Source organism: Danio aesculapii, chromosome 4 (assembly GCF_903798145.1).
Source record: "Danio aesculapii chromosome 4, fDanAes4.1, whole genome shotgun sequence".
Classification (NCBI taxonomy): Eukaryota; Metazoa; Chordata; class Actinopteri; order Cypriniformes; family Danionidae; genus Danio; species Danio aesculapii.
The window spans coordinates 30,013,493-30,033,070 of NC_079438.1; the positions used below are offsets into that span (position 1 = coordinate 30,013,493).

At 41.8% G+C, this 19,578-nt stretch overlaps 1 protein-coding gene and 15 non-coding genes across 16 annotated transcripts; all 16 read right to left on the reverse strand.

Moving 5' to 3' along the window:
* Positions 1-5,862: 5,862 nt before the first annotated feature.
* Positions 5,863-6,778, reverse strand: LOC130223507 (uncharacterized). The gene is made up of 3 exons (XM_056456351.1): positions 6,435-6,778; positions 6,006-6,333; positions 5,863-5,901 (listed from the first exon to the last, which is right to left on the reverse strand). The coding sequence occupies exons 1-3, from the start codon at positions 6,680-6,682 to the stop codon at positions 5,863-5,865; spliced, it is 615 nt and encodes a 204-aa protein (XP_056312326.1). The 5' UTR covers positions 6,683-6,778.
* Positions 6,779-12,624: 5,846 nt separating this feature from the next.
* trnan-guu (transfer RNA asparagine (anticodon GUU)) lies at positions 12,625-12,698 on the reverse strand. Its single transcript has one exon. It is a non-coding gene; the product is annotated as a tRNA-Asn (tRNA).
* A 397-nt stretch (positions 12,699-13,095) lies between these two features.
* trnan-guu (transfer RNA asparagine (anticodon GUU)) lies at positions 13,096-13,169 on the reverse strand. Its single transcript has one exon. It is a non-coding gene; the product is annotated as a tRNA-Asn (tRNA).
* Positions 13,170-13,277: 108 nt separating this feature from the next.
* trnak-cuu (transfer RNA lysine (anticodon CUU)) lies at positions 13,278-13,350 on the reverse strand. Its single transcript has one exon. It is a non-coding gene; the product is annotated as a tRNA-Lys (tRNA).
* Positions 13,351-14,341: 991 nt separating this feature from the next.
* trnak-cuu (transfer RNA lysine (anticodon CUU)) lies at positions 14,342-14,414 on the reverse strand. The gene has a single exon. It is a non-coding gene; the product is annotated as a tRNA-Lys (tRNA).
* Positions 14,415-14,641: 227 nt separating this feature from the next.
* Positions 14,642-14,715, reverse strand: trnan-guu (transfer RNA asparagine (anticodon GUU)). Its single transcript has one exon. It is a non-coding gene; the product is annotated as a tRNA-Asn (tRNA).
* Positions 14,716-14,823: 108 nt separating this feature from the next.
* Positions 14,824-14,896, reverse strand: trnak-uuu (transfer RNA lysine (anticodon UUU)). The gene has a single exon. It is a non-coding gene; the product is annotated as a tRNA-Lys (tRNA).
* A 227-nt stretch (positions 14,897-15,123) lies between these two features.
* trnan-guu (transfer RNA asparagine (anticodon GUU)) lies at positions 15,124-15,197 on the reverse strand. The gene has a single exon. It is a non-coding gene; the product is annotated as a tRNA-Asn (tRNA).
* A 97-nt stretch (positions 15,198-15,294) lies between these two features.
* trnak-cuu (transfer RNA lysine (anticodon CUU)) lies at positions 15,295-15,367 on the reverse strand. Its single transcript has one exon. It is a non-coding gene; the product is annotated as a tRNA-Lys (tRNA).
* A 1,293-nt stretch (positions 15,368-16,660) lies between these two features.
* Positions 16,661-16,734, reverse strand: trnan-guu (transfer RNA asparagine (anticodon GUU)). Its single transcript has one exon. It is a non-coding gene; the product is annotated as a tRNA-Asn (tRNA).
* Positions 16,735-16,842: 108 nt separating this feature from the next.
* trnak-cuu (transfer RNA lysine (anticodon CUU)) lies at positions 16,843-16,915 on the reverse strand. Its single transcript has one exon. It is a non-coding gene; the product is annotated as a tRNA-Lys (tRNA).
* A 227-nt stretch (positions 16,916-17,142) lies between these two features.
* On the reverse strand, positions 17,143-17,216 carry trnan-guu (transfer RNA asparagine (anticodon GUU)). Its single transcript has one exon. It is a non-coding gene; the product is annotated as a tRNA-Asn (tRNA).
* A 97-nt stretch (positions 17,217-17,313) lies between these two features.
* Positions 17,314-17,386, reverse strand: trnak-cuu (transfer RNA lysine (anticodon CUU)). The gene has a single exon. It is a non-coding gene; the product is annotated as a tRNA-Lys (tRNA).
* Positions 17,387-18,097: 711 nt separating this feature from the next.
* Positions 18,098-18,171, reverse strand: trnan-guu (transfer RNA asparagine (anticodon GUU)). The gene has a single exon. It is a non-coding gene; the product is annotated as a tRNA-Asn (tRNA).
* Positions 18,172-18,279: 108 nt separating this feature from the next.
* Positions 18,280-18,352, reverse strand: trnak-cuu (transfer RNA lysine (anticodon CUU)). Its single transcript has one exon. It is a non-coding gene; the product is annotated as a tRNA-Lys (tRNA).
* A 227-nt stretch (positions 18,353-18,579) lies between these two features.
* trnan-guu (transfer RNA asparagine (anticodon GUU)) lies at positions 18,580-18,653 on the reverse strand. The gene has a single exon. It is a non-coding gene; the product is annotated as a tRNA-Asn (tRNA).
* Positions 18,654-19,578: the final 925 nt, after the last annotated feature.

Below are 19,578 nucleotides of genomic sequence, written 5' to 3' on the forward strand. Positions count from 1 at the left end.
CAAGCACCAACACTGCTCTCTAAATAGAGACTTGGTTGTAATAGGCTGAATTAGTGGGTCTTACAAACCATTCACCTTTACTTCCAGAGAACTGTATTTTCTCTTACTGACTTGTCTTTTTTCACTCTTTTTTTCTCATAAGCTTCCTTTATGCAATAGTGAGAGTGTGAGTAGGCTAGTCCATATCCTCTCCTCTCTCTCTGGATTCTTTGCAACACATGTGGAATTACAGCCTGGTAAGTATGCTGAAGCTGCTCGTAACCCTACCTCCCACGTACCCTTAATTTCAACCACAAAAAAAGCCATGGACCTCACTGCCAAGAATTAACCAGGCATGTTAATTCTTTAAGCAAGCTATAGTATATTCATCCTAGGATTCACCACCATTTTTAATTTAAGACATTACCTATGTTGTCTCTATGTTGTTTGATTAATGTTCAGATTTTGTTCAGTTTTCTGTGGTATACACAGATACCAGAAAGAGGAACGTCTGGTTGCTGAATGGTCAAACTGTCAAGGCGACACCATATAAATCAAGAGGGTTGGGATTAGATAATGTGCGAAAGACAGTATAAAAGCATGAAGGAGAGCCTTAAAAAGAGCTGAACTGAGGTTCTTCTGCGCAGAACTTGTACTCTCTAACTTCTTGCATTCAAAATAAAATTTCTTAATTTTCAACTCAGATCTACGTCAATTTTTGAACATGCAATGGACCATTAGAGTCCTACAGTATGTACTGGAAGTTGTTTATTTTCTTTAGTGTAGTTATTATTTGATATTACTATTATATATAGTCTTCCACTGTACTGTTATTTCACATTCATATTATGCTTTTTAAACTAAATAAAGGTGTAAACACAGACACAGTGTTTAGGATATATTTAACAATAATTCTAACTATTTATTTCATTTAAAAACAAGTAATCCTTTAAAAGAAAAAAAAACACTTCATTATTTAATACATAAAAAGGTTTTTCAGATAAGTGCAACACTTTTCCTCTTCACCTGAAAAGTGTGTGATAGTTTAAATAAATAAGAAAAAAAGGAAAATGACAGGGAAAAACAACTCAATGGTCAAATTCCAAATTTTCCATGTGATCAGCCGAGGACAAGAAAGAAGGAATCCACGAATATCCACAATATCCTGGAAAAAACACTGAAATAACAGGCTCTGTATGAGAGCTGCTCTTTGAAGAGAATAAGGCAGCTAGCCTAATTCAAAAGAGATAATATACAGTCAAATACAAAAGAATTTATTTTAGCAAAAGAGAAAAAAAAGTCAATATATTTTGGACAAAATTCTGTGTAAAATGTAAGACATTATTTATAAAGACAGACAGACCTATAGAATTATTTTTACAGTGTATGAACATGAATGGCAGCTGTTGTTTTTGATCTAACAGCAGCAAAACTGCATGCTGAGTTTGCGTCAGGATGATGATGATGATACATTTTTTTTTTTTTTTCCTTTTTTAAAACAGTTTAGAACAAAATAAACAAAACAGCAATAAAACAACAAGCAAACAAACAGACATTTTTAAAGGAACATGGAAACAAAAAAGACATACACGTGTCAAAGGTCACCGAATACAATCTTATTTACATTCATATTTATCGTTGATAAAATGTTGATAAAATGTTGCTATATAAAATTTTGTTAAGGGTTACGTGTCAAAGATCAACAGGCTCCAAACATATATAAAATAAAAGCACCACAATGAAATTAAAACAATACTTCTCAACCATTTACTCCAGTATGCAGACATTTTATAGGCTTGTTGTCTCAAGGTAAATGTCAGTACTTCCATTTCATACACCTCCTTAACAATATCATACCATTCACCTACAGATGGAGGATCTTTCTTGAGCCTTTTTGCTAGTTGTTAGTAGTGTAATAAGAAGATACACATCATTTTTTGGTATTTCTGCAGAGTAAATTCCCAGGTACAGTTTTAAAATTACATTCCAGATTCAATCCCATTATTACATTTATCTCTTTATTTAAATCTTGCCAATAGGTGTGGATAATATTACAGTGCCAAAAAATGTGGAAATGATCTGCCAATACATTTCCACATTTTCTCCAGCATTCACCATTTTTTTGATCTCTAGTTTGAAAGTATTTAATTTAGGTGTCATAAAGAACCTGATTACATTTTTCCAAATAAATTCCCTTCATGAATCTGAATTAATTGTGACCATATGTGTTTCTCAAATAGTTAATCATTCCTCATTTGTTATTTTTATATTGGCTTCCCTTTCCCATGTCTGCTTTATATACATTGGTGAGTGTTGGGGAACAATAGTCTGTTACGGAGGGGGAAGAGAGGGAAGAAGGGGGAAGAGAGGGAGGAGAGGAATAAAGAGAAGAAAAGGAGGAAAAAAGAGAAAGAAGAGAAGAAAAAGGGGCGAAAGAGGAAAATATTTTTTCATTTAGTTTTTAATAATTTATTTACAGGTAAAAAAGTCACTCTGTACTATTAATATTTGATTAATTCTACATATTTTATTGGCTTTTTTATTATAAATATTTTTGCTTTTAGGTACATTTCTGCTAAGTATTTTGCTAAGTATAGAGAAACTACAAACTAATTTCTTTATTAAAACATTATTTTCTGGACTATTTCATTTTGTGCCTATTTAATTTTTTTAAATATACTATAGCAAAACACAACCAACTAAAAAAACAAGCAGAGAAACAGTTAAAATGACCAAACATTTATTTAAAATTAGTCATAGCCAATTATTTACATTTACAATATAATAGCTCAACAGCAGTGCAAACAAGTGCAAAAGAAGAGAACAAAATTACACACATAAATAAAGCAATTTACATAAATAAATGTTTCTTGGAATAAATAAAAATAATACAAAATGTGCAAATAAATTAAACAAAAATAAATAACACAAAATGAAATAAGCAAAGATAACTTCAATTGTAAAATAAATTATAAAAACAAATAAATTAGAAATTTACAATTTTTTTATTACAATTTAAAGTAAAAAAAAACTACAAGTAAAACAAAAGACCCCTGAAAATATTTAAATGTCAATATTAAAAATAAACACTACAAAATGGTCCTTTTTTTTTAGTTTAGCCTGGCCCACAGTGCTACTGGGCAAGTGGTACTGGTGAGCCGGGCCTGGCTGAGGTGGTGGAGATGGGGGGCTCACATTGGCAGGCAATAGGGGTCAGCCGCCACAGACAAGCGGCTTGGAAGTTGCAGCCCCTGCATCACAACTGCTGTGTCCTGCTGTTTAACTTTTTTATTATGCCACTGTACCAGGGTGGTGTGACTCACATCCACCAGTTGAAGGTTAGTCTGCTTCATCACTATAGCATTGGCCAGAATGCTGCGCCTGATTTTCTGTAGTCTGCCAGGATGAGATCCCATCTCGACACTGTGCCGGTCCCCTTCTTTTTGGGTGTTCTATGTATGGCACAGAGTCTGACAAAAATAGTCTCAACCAAGCGACAGCAATCTGGCCACTGTGCAAGTGGAGCAGAGGTGGTCAGGGCATGCCTCTTCAAACTCTCCACTCCTGGGGTAAACTCCTGCCTTCTTCGGGGACCTAAACCTCCCAGTGTCCAGCTTTGCTTGATGCCTGGCTGCAAACACCACCCTCTGCTTGTCATAGTCCAGCAGGTTCTGCCAAAGAGCAATAATATTGCTCACCTAAGCAGAAAAAGCAGATAATACATGCTAATGAGAAAGCAAAATGTGCAAAAGGTAAGCAAGTATGACAAGTTAAAGAGTGAACAAAGAGTGGGTTTATATTCCTTACCTGCTGGTTGGTGAGGACAAGGGAGGGCTGATTCCTCAGGTCCACAAGATACTCTGCCAGGCTGTCCACTCTTTCCATACCTGGTACACCTGAGCCATCCACAGCCTAAAAAAATAAAAATACTAATTATAATACACACACACACACACACACACACACACACACATATATATATATATATATATATATATATATATTATATATATATATATATATATATATATATATATATATATAATTAATCAAAAACATAGGCACAAAACACAGATTGTTGATGCGTTAGATGCGTAAACATAGATAGGTTACAAGATATTTACATACACCAGACTCAGATGTCGGAGTGCTTTGCTGCAACATGGAGGCAGCAACCAGGGTGGCAGAGGCATCAGGCTGGGTGGAGGGTTCAGTAGGTTGGGTGGAGTGGGCAACAGGTTGAGAGGAGGCATCAGAGAAGATGGTGATTGCAGCAGTTTGGGAGGAGGAAGCATGCTGATGGAGGGGGCAGGGGGTTGGGTGGAGCGTGGAGACAGCAGACTGGGTGGATGCAGAAGCAGGATAGGCAGTGGAGGCAGCAGCCAGGCCGTGAAAACAGCAGAGGAGGTGGCAGTCAGTGGTGAGGCTGGAGGGTGGATGGAGGAGGTCGCAGCCAGGTCGGTGAAGGCTGGAGGATGGATAGAGGAGGTAGTTGCCAGGGCGGTGGAGGCTGGAGGATGGATGGAGGAGTTAGTTTCTAGGGCGGTGGAGGCAGCAGGGTGGATCTTCTTCCCCACCTTCATCCACATCCTCCAACATTTCCTCTGTCTCCTCCGAGTCTGGGTTTAATGCCATGGGCTGTCCAGTCAGACTCAGGAGGTAGTCAACACCAAGCAGCTCTCCTACAAATGGAGAACAAAAAGACACAGACATATATGACTTATCATATTTAAAGCATTCCATAATAATACTACAAAGACTTTCAATAATATCTAGACTTCTGTATTTGCCACTCACCGCGTGGTTGGCTTTGATGATGCAAATAATAAAAAAATAAAAATAAATAACAATGAACACCCCCAAACCAAAAGTATTATGCACATAGTTAAGTGTAGGACATACAGGTGTATTGGGCAGGAGGCCTGAATGTTGGTATAAAAGCCTTCAGGCTGTTGGTGTTGACAGAGTGGGCCATATCCACGGAGTACGTGAGAAGGGATGCTGGCTCGCTGGTCACAGCCGCAGTCCCTCGATCCTAGTTCCACCTGTTCAGGCCTTCCAGGAGGTATAGTTGAAATTCAGTGCAATGGCACTGGTTCCTAGCAGAAAAAAAGCAAATTAATAAAAAGGCACACTTTTCTACTTTTTAAAAATTATTTAAAAGTTCACACATGTGAGATATGAACCTGTTCAGGTGGCAATGAAAAGACTCCAGGGATGTGGACCCTCTAGCACACCGATATTTTGTCAGGATGACCCCAGACTGTGCCTACCTCTGTATAGAGTGGCATTCCAGGCACATCCTGGATGCATCTGACATGACGTTTTTGAACACGCCAGATGTGCTCCATGCGCACCTCATCCATTAAGGGCTCACCCATAAGGTCCCTCCCATTTGCTCCCCCGAGTTCCTGCAGCAGCCTCTCAATCAGGCATATGGTGTCTTCCTCGCCACGTGTCCTCCTGCGGCAGTAACGGCTAAGATCCTTTTTGGTGATGCTTCTGTCCACCATGTCATCACTTATAGATGGCACACCCTCCTGCATCAGCTGTTTTTTTTTAGCCTGCCGCAACAGGCTGAGATCTCCTGCATCCCACTCAAAGATACAGGCGGACAGGCATCCCATAAAGGTGGGGTATAGCGGATGGGCATCAGTGGTGCAGCCCACAGCCAGCCACCTCATAAAATGCCATATGTCCAGCCTTATGTGAAGATCTGGCCATTCTCCAAACCTATTCTGCAACTTACGGGTTGCTCCCTCATTTATGCAGCAGCCACAGCCCACATGGCGGTACCGCTCCATGACACCAGCCACCATTCTGTTCAGCCCTGGCCCCTCTTGCACTGTCAGGACACTGGTCAGAATCTGGCCAATCTCATTGCTAATGGAGGTCACCCAGAGTGCTGTCCCACTTTGTGATCTGGAATTTATAAATGTAGCAAAGCATTTATGTTCGAATTTTATCACAGCCAACAATACTAATATGGCAATAATATAGAATTTTGAGAGTCAGTGATGCATTACCTGTTTGGTAGAATGAATCTTTAATATAGTCCCAAAGATGGATGTGATGCTGGCCTTAATGTGGTCTAGCCTGGAGAGGATGTCCCTGCCATACACTGAGAGTAGCCAACGACTGGTGGGGATGTCGATGGGCTCTGGAGGCTCCTGGCAGGCCACGGGAAAAAGGCTGGGTCGATCAACAAAGTCAGAACACTCTCCAAGATAGTGTGCCAACCTCTTCAGCCATTTCTCCCCATGGTTTTCTCTCAGCTGCTTCACCAGTCGAGCCGGACTGTTGCCCAATGTCCTGTCCCGGAGCAACCTAATGACAAGGATGTCACAGGCATACCTGAAATGCGCATTGTCGCTGTAATTAATTGCAGGTAATTATTGGAGGGTCAGTGGTTTGGGTCTACATAACTACCACATTTTCTACTCTGCTATACCTACTTGCAGGTCAGAATCAGTCTGAACATTTTCTGGTGTGGCAGGTCAAGCTGGTCACGGACAATCTGACTTGTTGACAGATAGTTCAGAGAACACATAGTGCACCTGAGTGTCTCAGTCAACATCAGGTAGTATCTGTCAATGTCCAGGACCTTTCGAGCCCTCTTGTGGACACCATAACCTGTCAGATTCTTGCCACAAGTTGGGCAGGAGAACCTCACCTTCCACAGGTGGTAGGGCATCCACACCATTAACCTGCAGGACTATGCTAGAAACATTCTGAAGCTAGTGGTATGTACATCCTGTCAAAAACATACTAAAAGGTTTTAAGCAAGCATTAATTACACAGAAAATATTCACCATTGACAAACTTAGAGGGGGCCTTAGGAAAGACCATGGCACTGAAGCCTCAGACTGTGCACCAGTGGTGCCAGGAGCAGTGTTTGAAGCCTCAGACTGTGGGCCAATGACGCCATGAGCTGTGTCTGAAGCCTCAGACTGTCGGCCAGTGGCGCCAGAAGCTGTGTCTGAAGCCTCAGACTGTGGGCCAGTGGTGCCAGAAGCTGTGCCTGAAGCCTCAGACTGTGGTGGTGCAGTGGGAGACTGGGTGTAAGTGGCAGGCTGCAAAAAAAAAAAAAAAAAAGATGTAGTGAAAAAGCATAACAGCACTAATAAAAATATATATATGTTGCATTATCATTAATGCCTTTTTTAGTATATCACCTTAGTGGTGTGAAATACACAATTGCAGGTCCTGGATCCCCCAAAGAGGGTGGTCTGTCCGCGGGCATGCATGGGACATTTCTTAATCTGAAAAGATAGATTTGAGGATCTGAGGATTCTTTCTAACCTCTGTGTTTTGCTTTGAATACTTTAATTAATGATATCATTATTTAGAAACATTCTTCATGTAATTTAATCACATATTTATTGTTTTTGACATTGTGTACTTATTTTTCTATTCTATGGTTATTTATTTTCATGATTAGGAGATAAGAGTTTTTAATGTCAAAGCACTGATATTGTTTGCACCATTGCCAACCAATCTGCATACTACATATAATGTCATGAAGTAAGTAATTTTGCCTTACCTTCTGATTAATGTCATACCACTTCCTCCGTCTTGGAGCTGGTCGATTGCCTGCTCCAGAAGGCCAAACACCAGAGCTGGCAAAGACTCTCAACCTGGCCATCCACTCCCCATCACCCATGGCCTTGTGGCTTTTTGGCTTAGTGCTCATCTGAACATAAAATGTAAATAAAACTTAACAAGTGCATTAATTACAATAATGTAGCCTGTTGCCTGAAACAAGCGAAAGAAAGATCACATTTCCCAGGTAATTTCTCTGCTATGGTAAAGGGATAGTACTAAAAACATATTAATTAATAGAAACATGAAATAATTAATAGATTAATAGAAACACCCGTTTGCACTGGCTGCCAGTTGCTGCCCGCATCAAATTCAAAGCTCTGATATTTGCTTACAAAGCGACCTCTGGCTTTGCTCCTTCGTATCTGCTCTCACTTCTGCAGATATATGTGCCCTCCAGAAACTTGCGTTCTGTGAATGAACGTCGCCTCGTTGTTCCATCCCAAAGAGGGAAGAAATCACTTTCCCGAACTCTCACATTCAATCTGCCCAGTTGGTGGAATGAACTCCCTAACTACATCAGAACAGCAGAGTCACTTGCTGTCTTCAAGAAACGACTAAAAACGCAACTGTTTAGCCTACACTTTCCTTCCTAATCTGCAACTGCCTCTCTGGCTATACCACTAACTGTACTCTCTCTCTCTCTCTCTCTCTCTCTCTCTCTCTCTCTCTCTCTCTCAAAAAAAAAAAAAAACTTTACTAATGCTTTGCTTCTTAGACTTTACACACCTGAAACTTGTCTATAGCACTTGTTCACTGCTGCTCTTATAGTTGTGTAAATTGCTTCCTTGTCCTCATTTGTAAGTCGCTTTGGATAAAAGCATCTGCTAAATGATTATATGTACTAAATGTAAATGTAAATATATAATTAATTATGGTGGCTTGAAAAGCCAGCATACTGTTATCTATCTTAAACTTCTTCTTCTTCTTCTTCTTCTTCTTCTTCTGAGACTAATTTCCTTCAAACTGGTCTGACTCGGGTTGCTATATCTTTTCTAACTGATCCGACTTTGGGTTTTCCGAAAAACGACCCAGAAAAATCCCAAAAGTCCCATTGACTTAACATTGGGTCAAACTTTGTGAGCTCATAACTCTGCATCAGACTGTCCTACAGACTTCTAACTGGACTCATTCAACTCAGTCTAGCCAGCAGCAAATAACTGATGACTTCTTAACTTACTAGCCACTCCCTAGCAACCACTTACAGCACCCTAGCAACTGTCCCATAGACTTCCATTGTAAAAGACTCCCATTTACTTAACATTGGATCAACCTTTGTGAGCTCAAAACTCTGCATCAGACTGTCCTACAGACTAGAGTTGGCCTCATTCAACTCAGTCTAGCCAGCAGCCAATCACTGATTACCTTTAAACTTACTAGCCACTCCCTAGCAACCAATTTCAGCACCCTAGCAACTGTCCCAAAGACTGTGACTAGCTATTCTAACACATGCTAACAGTTTAAACTTCCTACTGACATGCTAATCTTGCTAGAAAGGTGCTAGCAACACGATAGTGACATGCTAGTCATGCTTGTAACATGCTAATTCATGCTAACAACATGCTAATTCATGCTAGAAACAAGCTGATTCATGCTAGAATCATGCTAGTAACATACTAATATCATGCTAGTTACATGCTAATATCATGCTAGTTACATGCTAATTCAGGCTAGAATCATGCTAGTAACCTGCTAATTCATGCTAGTAACATGCTGGTAACATGCTAATTCATACTAGAATCATGCTAACAACATGCTAATTCATGCTAGAAACATGCTAGTAACATGCTAATTCATGCTAGAATCATGCTAATTCATGCTAGAAACATGCTAATTCATGCTAGAACCATGCTAATAACATGCTAATTCATGCAAGAAACATGCTAGTAACATGCTAATTCATGCTAGAATCATGTTAATAACATGCTAATTCATGCTAGAATCATGCTAGAAACATGCTAATTCATGCTAGAAACATGCTAGTAACATGCTAATTCATGCTAGAATCATGCTAGAAACATGCAAATTCATGCTAGAATCATGCTAATAACATGCTAATTCATGCTAGAAACATGCTAGTACCATGCTAATTAATGCTAGAATCATGCTAGTAACATGCTAATTCATGCTACAATCATGCTAATAACATGCTAATTCATGCTAGAATCATGCTAGTAACATGCTAATTCATGCTAGAAACATGCTAGTAACATGCTAATTCATGCTAGAATCATGCTAGTAACATGCTAATTCATGCTAGAATCATGCTAATAACATGCTAATTCATGCTAGAAACATGCTAATTCATGCTAGAATCATGCTAATAACATGCTAATTCATGCTAGAAACATGCTAGTAACATGCTAATTAATGCTAGAAACATGCTAGTAACATGCTAATTCATGCTAGAATCATGCTAGTCACATGCTAATTCATGCTAGAAACATGCTAGTAACATGCTAATTCATGCTAGAATCATGCTTGTAACATGCTAATTCATGCTAGAATCATGCTAATAACATGCTAATTCATGCTAGAAACATGCTAGTTACATGCTAATTCATGCTAGAAACATGCTAGTAACATGCTAATTCATGCTAGTAACATGCTAATTCATGCTAGAATCATGCTAGTAACATGCTAATTCATGCTAGAAACATGCTAGTAACATGCTAATTCATGCTAGAATCATGCTAGTTACATGCTAATTCATGCTAGAATCATGCTAGTAACATGCTAATTCATGCTAGAAACATGCTAGTAACATGCTAGAATCATGCTAGAAACATGCTAATTAATGCTAACAACATGCTAATTCATGCTAGTAACATGCTAATTCATGCTAGAATCATGCTAGTAACATGCTAATTCATGCTAGAATCATGCTAACAACATGCTAATTCAAGCTAGAAACATGCTAGTAACATGCTAATTCATGCTAGAATCATGCTAGTAACATGCTAATTCATGCTAGAACCATGCTAGTAACATGCTAATTCATGCTAGAAACATGCTAGTAACATGCTAATTCATGCTAGGAACATGCTAATAACATGCTAATTCATGCTAGAATCATGCTAATAACATGCTAATTCATGCTAGAATCATGCTATTTCATGCTAGAAACATGCTAACGTTATGCTAATTCTTGCTAGAATCATGCTAGTAACATGCTGATTCATGCTAGAAACATGCTAGTAACATGCTATTTCATGCTAGAATCATGCTAGTAACAAGGTAATTCATGCTAGAATCATGCTAGTAACATGCTAATTCATGCTAGAATCATGCTAATTTATGCTAGCAACTGCCTAGCAACCACTCATAATACTTTAGCAACTGCCTAGCAACAACCTAGCAACGCCTTAGCAACCACTCAGAACACCCTAGCAACCACCTAGCAACACCTTAACAATGACCTAGAATACCATAGCAACCGCCTAGCAACAACTTAGCAACCACCTAGCAACACCTTAGCAACCACCTTGCAACACCTTAGCAACAACCTAGCAACACCTTAGCAAGCACTTAGAACAACCTAGCAACTGCCTACCAAGAAACATGCCAATCTATACTAGAAACATGCTAACATAAATGTACTTATCTATGCCGACTGTTTCAAACTTCATAAAAACTGCTTCAGTTATTTACATTTTAAAACGACTTCAAACTTTTAGACTCGGCTTTTCAAGCCACCATAAAGTTTGTCCTCAAACTTTAATATCTAGTTGATAATGTTATCAGATGGGTAATGATAACACAATAGTAAACATTATAATAAACATTTAGGTTCAAAAGACAGACATTTTTATTATTCACTGTAGAATGACCGTAACACATTAGTTATAAATAACTATAGTTCATATAGCTAATTATCATTTAGTAGCATTATCATTTATGGGTACACCATTGTAGTAACAGTTATAAATCATACAAACATAATAAACATTTAGCAACAAAAGGCAGGCAATTACAGCTTTTAATTTATTCTTACAATTCATTTAGCTAATGAATATTTAGCAGAAAAAGCCTATATTTTTGTGTAAACTTTATTTTGTTTTTGGCTAAGTAATACAGGGGGAGGGAGCTGTTGACGCGTCGAGAAACGTTTTGATAAACACATCCAAACAACTGTATATACAGTATATATGCATGTATATATAGATACAGTTAATAATTTAAAGACACGTTCGAACAAAATCAATGATTTCTGCAACTGTATCAAAAGTATGTAATGTTAAACAGTTTGCGGGGTCATGACCTTTGACACCATGCACGTGAATTTAGGGTGACTTTTGTTAAAGTTCTTGTCATAAAATTATAAATCAGCATTAGGAGGCCAAGACTGACAGAACAAAAGACTACAATCGACAAAACAACTTCTATCAGTAGATATAGACGTTGACAAAAATAACTTACCTTGATCGGTTATATGATGATGTGCTCTCGTCAGAAGACAGCGGAGTTGTCATTCATTTGCACGCGACGCGATTGGCTCTCATCCATTCTCACAATGGAGAGCGAGAGCGGCGATTGGCTCTCATCCATTCTCACAATGGAGAGCGAGCGCAACGATTGGACGAGGAGGGAGACCGAGACAGACGATCCTGATCCAGGTAGCGCCACAGAGACTCAGACTAATCAATCCAACTGTGGTAGAAACGCTGAACTTTGTCATGATAGGTATCCAGGTGAATCCAAATAAAAGCTGCCGAAAAGAGAGAGAGAGAAAGGTAAGAGAAACATCGAACGTGGGGCTCAAACCCACAACCCTGAGATTAAGAGTCTCGTGCTCTACCGACTGAGCTAGCCAGGCTTCTAATACTCTCATTCTAGTCACTGTTGTGATCAATACCTTCCCTACCTGTGTAGAGTTTGATGCTGATTTTAAGTCAACTGGAATAAGTAACTTGGCCGATCCAGGCACTGGACAACAAACTTCTGCTAAATCCTGATGTCATCTTGTAACGCCAGACAGCACGTGGCCCAGGATCATTGCCCGGTGCACGTGTTAGCAGTTGCAAGGCAGAGAAAAGCTTAATTCGTCCCTGGGTGGGCTCGAACCACCAACCTTTCGGTTAACAGCCGAACGCGCTAACCAATTGCGCCACAGAGACTTCGAGAGCAACGCAACTGTAGTAGAAATGCTGAACTTTGTCTCAATAGGTATGCTCGAAGAATGCAATTGAAAGCTGCCGAAAAGAGAGAGAAAAACACCCAACATGGGGCTCGAACCCACGACCCTGAGATTAAGAGTCTCATGCTCTACCGACTGAGCTAGCCTGGCTTCTGATGTGTTCATTCTAGTCACTGTTTTGATCAATACCTTCACTACCTGTGTAAAGTTTGATGCTGATTTTAAGTCAACTGGAATAAGTAACTTGGCCGATCCAGGCACTGGACAACAAACTTCTGCTAAATCCTAATGTCATCTTGTAACGCCAGACAGCACGTGGCCCAGGATCATTGCCCGGTGCACGTGTTTGCAGTTGCTAGGCAGAGAAAGGCTTAATTCGTCCCTGGGTGGGCTCGAACCACCAACCTTTCGGTTAACAGCCGAACGCGCTAACCAATTGCGCCACAGAGACTTCGAGAGCAACCCAGCTGTAGTAGAAATGCTGAACTTTGTCTCAATAGGTATGCTCGAAGAATCCAATTGAAAGCTGCCGAAAAGAGAGAGAGAAAGGTAACAGAAACGCCCAACGTGGGGCTCAAACCCACGACCCTGAGATTAAGAGTCTCATGCTCTACCGACTGAGCTAGCCGGGCTTCTGATGTGTTCATTCTAGTCACTGTTTTGATCAATACCTTCCCTACCTATGTAAAGTTTGATGCTGATTTTAAGTCAACTGGAATAAGTAACTTGGCCAATAGAGGCACTGGACAAAAAACTTCTGCTAAATCCTGATGTCATCTTGTAACGCCAGACAGCACGTGGCCCAGGATCATTGCCCGGTGCACGTGTTAGCAGTTGCAAGGCAGCAAAAGCATTCGTCCTTCCCTGGGTGGGCTCGAACCACCAAGCTTTGGGTTAACACCCGAACATGCTAACCGATTGCCCCACTGAGACTCAGACAACAAACTGACTGTTGTAGAAAACCTGAACTTTGTCTCACTTGGTCTGCAGGATGAATCCAAATGAAAGCTGCCGAAAAGAGAGAGAAAGGTAACAGAAACAGCCAACGTAGGGCTCAAACCCACGTCACTGAGATTAAGTGTCTCATGCTCTCCCGTCTGAGCTAGCCGGGCTTGTGAGACACTCATTCTAGTCACTGTTTTTATCAATACCTTCCCTACCTGTGTAAAGTTTGATGCTGATTTTAAGTCAACTGGAATAAGTAACTTGGCCAATAGAGGCACTGGACAACAAACTTCTGCTAAATCCTGATGTAACGCCAGACAGGGCTTGTGAGATGCTCATTCAAGAGAAAGTCACTGTTTTGATCAATACCTTCTCTACCTGTGTAAAGTTTAATGTTTTTTTAAGTCAACTGGAATAAAAAAAATTGGCCAATCCAGGCACTGGACAACAAACTTCTGCTAAATCCTGATGTTATCTTGTAACGCCAGACAGCACGTGGCCCAGGATCTATGCCCAGCGCAGGTGAACCACCAACCTTTCGGTTAACAGCCGAACGCGCTAACCAATTGCGCCACAGAGACTTCGAGAGCAACACAACGGTAGTAGAAATGCTGAACTTTGTCTCAATAGGTATGCTCGAAGAATCCAATTGAAAGCTGCCGAAAAGAGAGAGAGAAACGCCCAACGTGGGGCTCGAACCAACGACCCTGAGATTAAGAGTCTCATGCTCTACCGACTGAGCTAGCCGGGCTTCTAATACATTCTTTCTAGTCACTGTTTTGATCAATACCTTCCCTACCTGTGTAAAGTTTAATGGTTTTTTTAAGTCAACTGGAATAAAAAAAATGGCCAATACAGGCACTGGACAACAAACTTCTGCTAAATCCTGATGTCTTCTTGTAATGCCAGACAGCACGTGGCCCAGGATCTATGCCCAGTGCAGGTGTTAGCAGTTGCTAGGCAGAGAAAGCCTTAATTCGTCCCTGGGTGGGCTCGAACCACCAACCTTTCGGTTAACAGCCGAACGTGCTAACCAATTGCGCCACAGAGACTTCGAGAGCAACCCAGCTGTAGTAGAAATGCTGAACTTTGTCTCAATAGGTATGCTCGAAGAATCCAATTGAAAGCTGCCGAAAAGAGAGAGAGAAAGCTAACAGAAACGCCCAACGTGGGGCTCAAACCCACGACCCTGAGATTAAAAGTCTCATGCTCTACCGACTGAGCTAGCCGGGCTTCTAATGCTTTTATTCTAGTCACTGTTTTGATCAATACCTTCCCTACCTGTGTAAAAATTGATGCTTATTTTAAGTCAACTGGAATAAGTAACTTGGCCGATCCAGGCACTGGACAACAAACTTCTGCTAAATCCTGATGTCATCTTGTAACGCCAGACAGCACGTGGCCCAGGATCATTGCCCGGTGCACGTGTTAGCAGTTGCAAGGCAGAGAAAAGCTTAATTCGTCCCTGGGTGGGCTCGAACCACCAACCTTTCGGTTAACAGCCGAACGCGCTAACCAATTGCGCCACAGAGACTTCGAGAGCAACACAACTGTAGTAGAAATGCTGAACTTTGTCTCAATAGGTATGCTCGAAGAATGCAATTGAAAGCTGCCGAAAAGAGAGAGAAAAACACCCAACGTGGGGCTCGAACCCACGACCCTGAGATTAAGAGTCTCATGCTCTACCGACTGAGCTAGCCGGGCTTCCGATACATTTATTCTAGTCACTGTTTTGATCAATACCTTCCCTACCTATGTAAAGTTTGATGCTGATTTTAAGTCAACTGGAATAAGTAACTTGGCCAATAGAGGCACTGGACAAAAAACTTCTGCTAAATCCTGATGTCATCTTGTAACGCCAGACAGCACGTGGCCCAGGATCATTGCCCGGTGCACGTGTTAGCAGTTGCAAGGCAGCAAAAGCATTCGTCCTTCCCTGGGTGGGCTCGAACCACCAAGCTTTGGGTTAACACCCGAACATGCTAACCGATTGCCCCACTGAGACTCAGACACCAAACTGACTGTTGTAGAAAACCTGAACTTTGTCTCACTTGGTCTGCAGGATGAATCCAAATGAAAGCTGCCGAAAAGAGAGAGAAAGGTAACAGAAACAGCCAACGTAGGTCTCAAACCCACGTCACTGAGATTAAGTGTCTCATGCTCTCCCGTCTGAGCTAGCCGGGCTTGTGAGACACTCATTCTAGTCACTGTTTTTATCAATACCTTCCCTACCTGTGTAAAGTTTGATGCTGATTTTAAGTCAACTGGAATAAGTAACTTGGCCAATAGAGGCACTGGACAACAAACTTCTGCTAAATCCTGATGTAACGCCAGACAGGGCTTGTGAGATGCTCATTCAAGAGAAAGTCACTGTTTTGATCAATACCATCCCTACCTGTGTAAAGTTTAATGTTTTTTTTAAGTCAACTGGAATAAAAAAAATTGGCCAATCCAGGCACTGGACAACAAACTTCTGCTAAATCCTGATGTTATCTTGTAACGCCAGACAGCACGTGGCCCAGGATCTATGCCCAGCGCAGGTGAACCACCAACCTTTCGGTTAACAGCCGAACGCGCTAACCAATTGCGCCACAGAGACTTCGAGAGCAACACAACGGTAGTAGAAATGCTGAACTTTGTCTCAATAGGTATGCTCGAAGAATCCAATTGAAAGCTGCCGAAAAGAGAGAGAGAAACGCCCAACGTGGGGCTCGAACCAACGACCCTGAGATTAAGAGTCTCATGCTCTACCGACTGACCTAGCCGGGCTTCTAATACATTCTTTCTAGTCACTGTTTTGATCAATACCTTCCCTACCTGTGTAAAGTTTAATGTTTTTTTTTAAGTCAACTGGAATAAAAAAAATGGCCAATACAGGCACTGGATAACAAACTTCTGCTAAATCCTGATGTCTTCTTGTAATGCCAGACAGCACGTGGCCCAGGATCTATGCCCAGTGCAGGTGTTAGCAGTTGCTAGGCAGAGAAAGCCTTAATTCGTCCCTGGGTGGGCTCGAACCACCAACCTTTCGGTTAACAGCCGAACGCGCTAACCAATTGCGCCACAGAGACTTCAAGAACAACCCAGCTGTAGTAGAAATGCTGAACTTTGTCTCAATAGGTATGCTCGAAGAATCCAATTGAAAGCTGCCGAAAAGAGAGAGAGAAAGGTAACAGAAACGCCCAACGTGGGGCTCAAACCCACGACCCTGAGATTAAGAGTCTCATGCTCTACCGACTGAGCTAGCCGGGCTTCTGATGTGTTTATTCTAGTCACTGTTTTGATCAATACCTTCCCTACCTGTGTAAAAATTGATGCTTATTTTAAGTCAACTGGAATAAGCAACTTGGCCGATCCAGGCACTGGACAACAAACTTCTGCTAAATCCTGATGTCATCTTGTAACGCCAGACAGCACGTGGCCCAGGATCATTGCCCGGTGCACGTGTTAGCAGTTGCAAGGCAGAGAAAAGCTTAATTCGTCCCTGGGTGGGCTCGAACCACCAACCTTTCGGTTAACAGCGGAACGCGCTAACCAACTGCGCCACAGAGACTTCAAGAGCAACACAACGGTAGTAGAAATGCTGAACTTTGTCTCAATAGGTATGCTCGAAGAATCCAATTGAAAGCTGCCGAAAAGAGAGAGAGAAACGCCCAACGTGGGGCTCGAACCAACGACCCTGAGATTAAGAGTCTCATGCTCTACCGACTGAGCTAGCCGGGCTTCTAATACATTCTTTCTAGTCACTGTTTTGATCAATACCTTCCCTACCTGTGTAAAGTTTGATGCTGATTTTAAGTCAACTGGAATAAGTAACTTGGCCAATCCAGGCACTGGACAACAAACTTCTGCTAAATCCTGATGTCATCTTGTAACGCCAGTCAGCACGTCGCCCAGGTTCTATGCCCAGTGCAGGTGTTAGCAGTTGCTAGGCAGAGAAAGGCTTAATTCATCCCTGGGTGGGCTCGAACCACCAAGCTTTCGGTTAACAGCCAAACGCGCTAACCAATTGCGCCACAGAGACTTCGAGAGCAACCCACCTGTAGTAGAAATGCTGAACTTTGTCTCAATAGGTATGCTCGAAGAATCCAATTGAAAGCTGCCGATAACAGAGAGAGAGAAAGGTAACAGAAACGCCCAACATGGCGCTCGAACCCAAGACCCTGAGATTAAGAGTCTCATGCTCTACCGACTGAGCTAGCCGGGCTTCCGATACATTTATTCTAGTCACTGTTTTGATCAATACCTTCCCTACCTGTGTAAAGTTTAATGGTTTTTTTAAGTCAACTGGAATAAAAAAATTGGCCAATACAGGCACTGGACAACAAACTTCTCCTAAATCCTGATGTCTTCTTGTAACGCCAGACAGCACGTGGCCCAGGATCTATGCCCAGTGCAGGTGTTAGCAGTTGCTAGGCAGAGAAGGGCTTAATTTGTCCCTGGGTGGGCTCGAACCACCAACCTTTCGGTTAACAGCCGAACGCTCTAACCAATTGCGCCACAGAGACTTCGAGAGAAGCCCAGCTGTAGTAGAAATGCTGAACTTTGTCTCAATAGGTATGCTCGAATAATCCAATTGAAAGCTGCCGAAAAGAGAGAGAAAAAGGTAACAGAAACACCCAACGTGGGGCTCGAACCCACGACCCTGAGATTAAGAGTCTCATGCTCTACCGACTGAGCTAGCCAGGCTTCTGATGCGTTTATTCTAGTCACTGTTTTGATCAATACCTTCCCTACCTGTGTAAAGTTTGATGCTGATTTTAAGTCAACTGGAATAAGTAACTTGGCCGATCCAGGCACTGGACAACAAACTTCTGCTAAATCCTGATGTCATCTTGTAACGCCAGACAGCACGTGGCCCAGGATCATTGCCCGGTGCACGTGTTAGCAGTTGCAAGGCAGAGAAAAGCTGAATTTGTCCCTGGGTGGGCTCGAACCACCAACCTTTCGGTTAACAGCCGAACGTGCTAACCAATTGCGCCACAGAGACTTCGAGAGCAACCCAGCTGTAGTAGAAATGCTGAACTTTGTCTCAATAGGTATGCTCGAAGAATCCAATTGAAAGCTGCCGAAAAGAGAGAGAAAAACACCCAATGTGGGGCTCGAACCCACAACCCTGAGATTAAGAGTCTCATGCTCTACCGACTGAGCTAGCCGGGCTTCTGATGTGTTCATTCTAGTCACTGTTTTGATCAATACCTTCCCTACCTGTGTAAAGTTTGATGCTGATTTTAAGTCAACTGGAATAAGTAACTTGGCCGGTCTAGGCACTGGACAACAAACTTCTGCTAAATCCTGATGTCATCTTGTAACGCCAGACAGCACGTGGCCCAGGATCATTGCCCGGTGCACGTGTTAGCAGTTGCAAGGCAGCAAAAGCCTTCGTTCGTCCCTGGATGGGCTCAAAGCAACAACCTTTTGGTTAACAGCCGAACGCGCTAACCGATTGTGCCACAGAGACTCAGACTAAATATACCAACTGTGGTAGAAACGCTGAACTTTGTTTCACTTGGTCTGCGGGATGAAGCCAAATGAAAGCTGCCGAAAGAAAGAGAGAAAGGTAACATAAACACCCAACGTGAGGCTTGAACTAACGTCTCTGAGATTAAGTGTCTCATGCTCTCCCGACTGAGCTAGCCGGGCTAGTGAGAAACTCATTCTAGTCACTGTTTTGATCAATACCTTCCCTACCTGTGTAACATTTGATGCTGATTTTAAGTTAACTGGAATAAGTAACTTGGTCAATCTAGGCACTGGACAACAAACTTCTGCTAAATCCTGATGTCATCTTGTAACGCCAGACAGCACGTGGCCCAGGATCATTGCCCGGTGCACGTGTTAGCAGTTGCAAGGCAGCAAAAGCATTCGTTCTTCCCTGGGTGGGCTCGAACCACCAACCTTTCGGTTAACAGTGT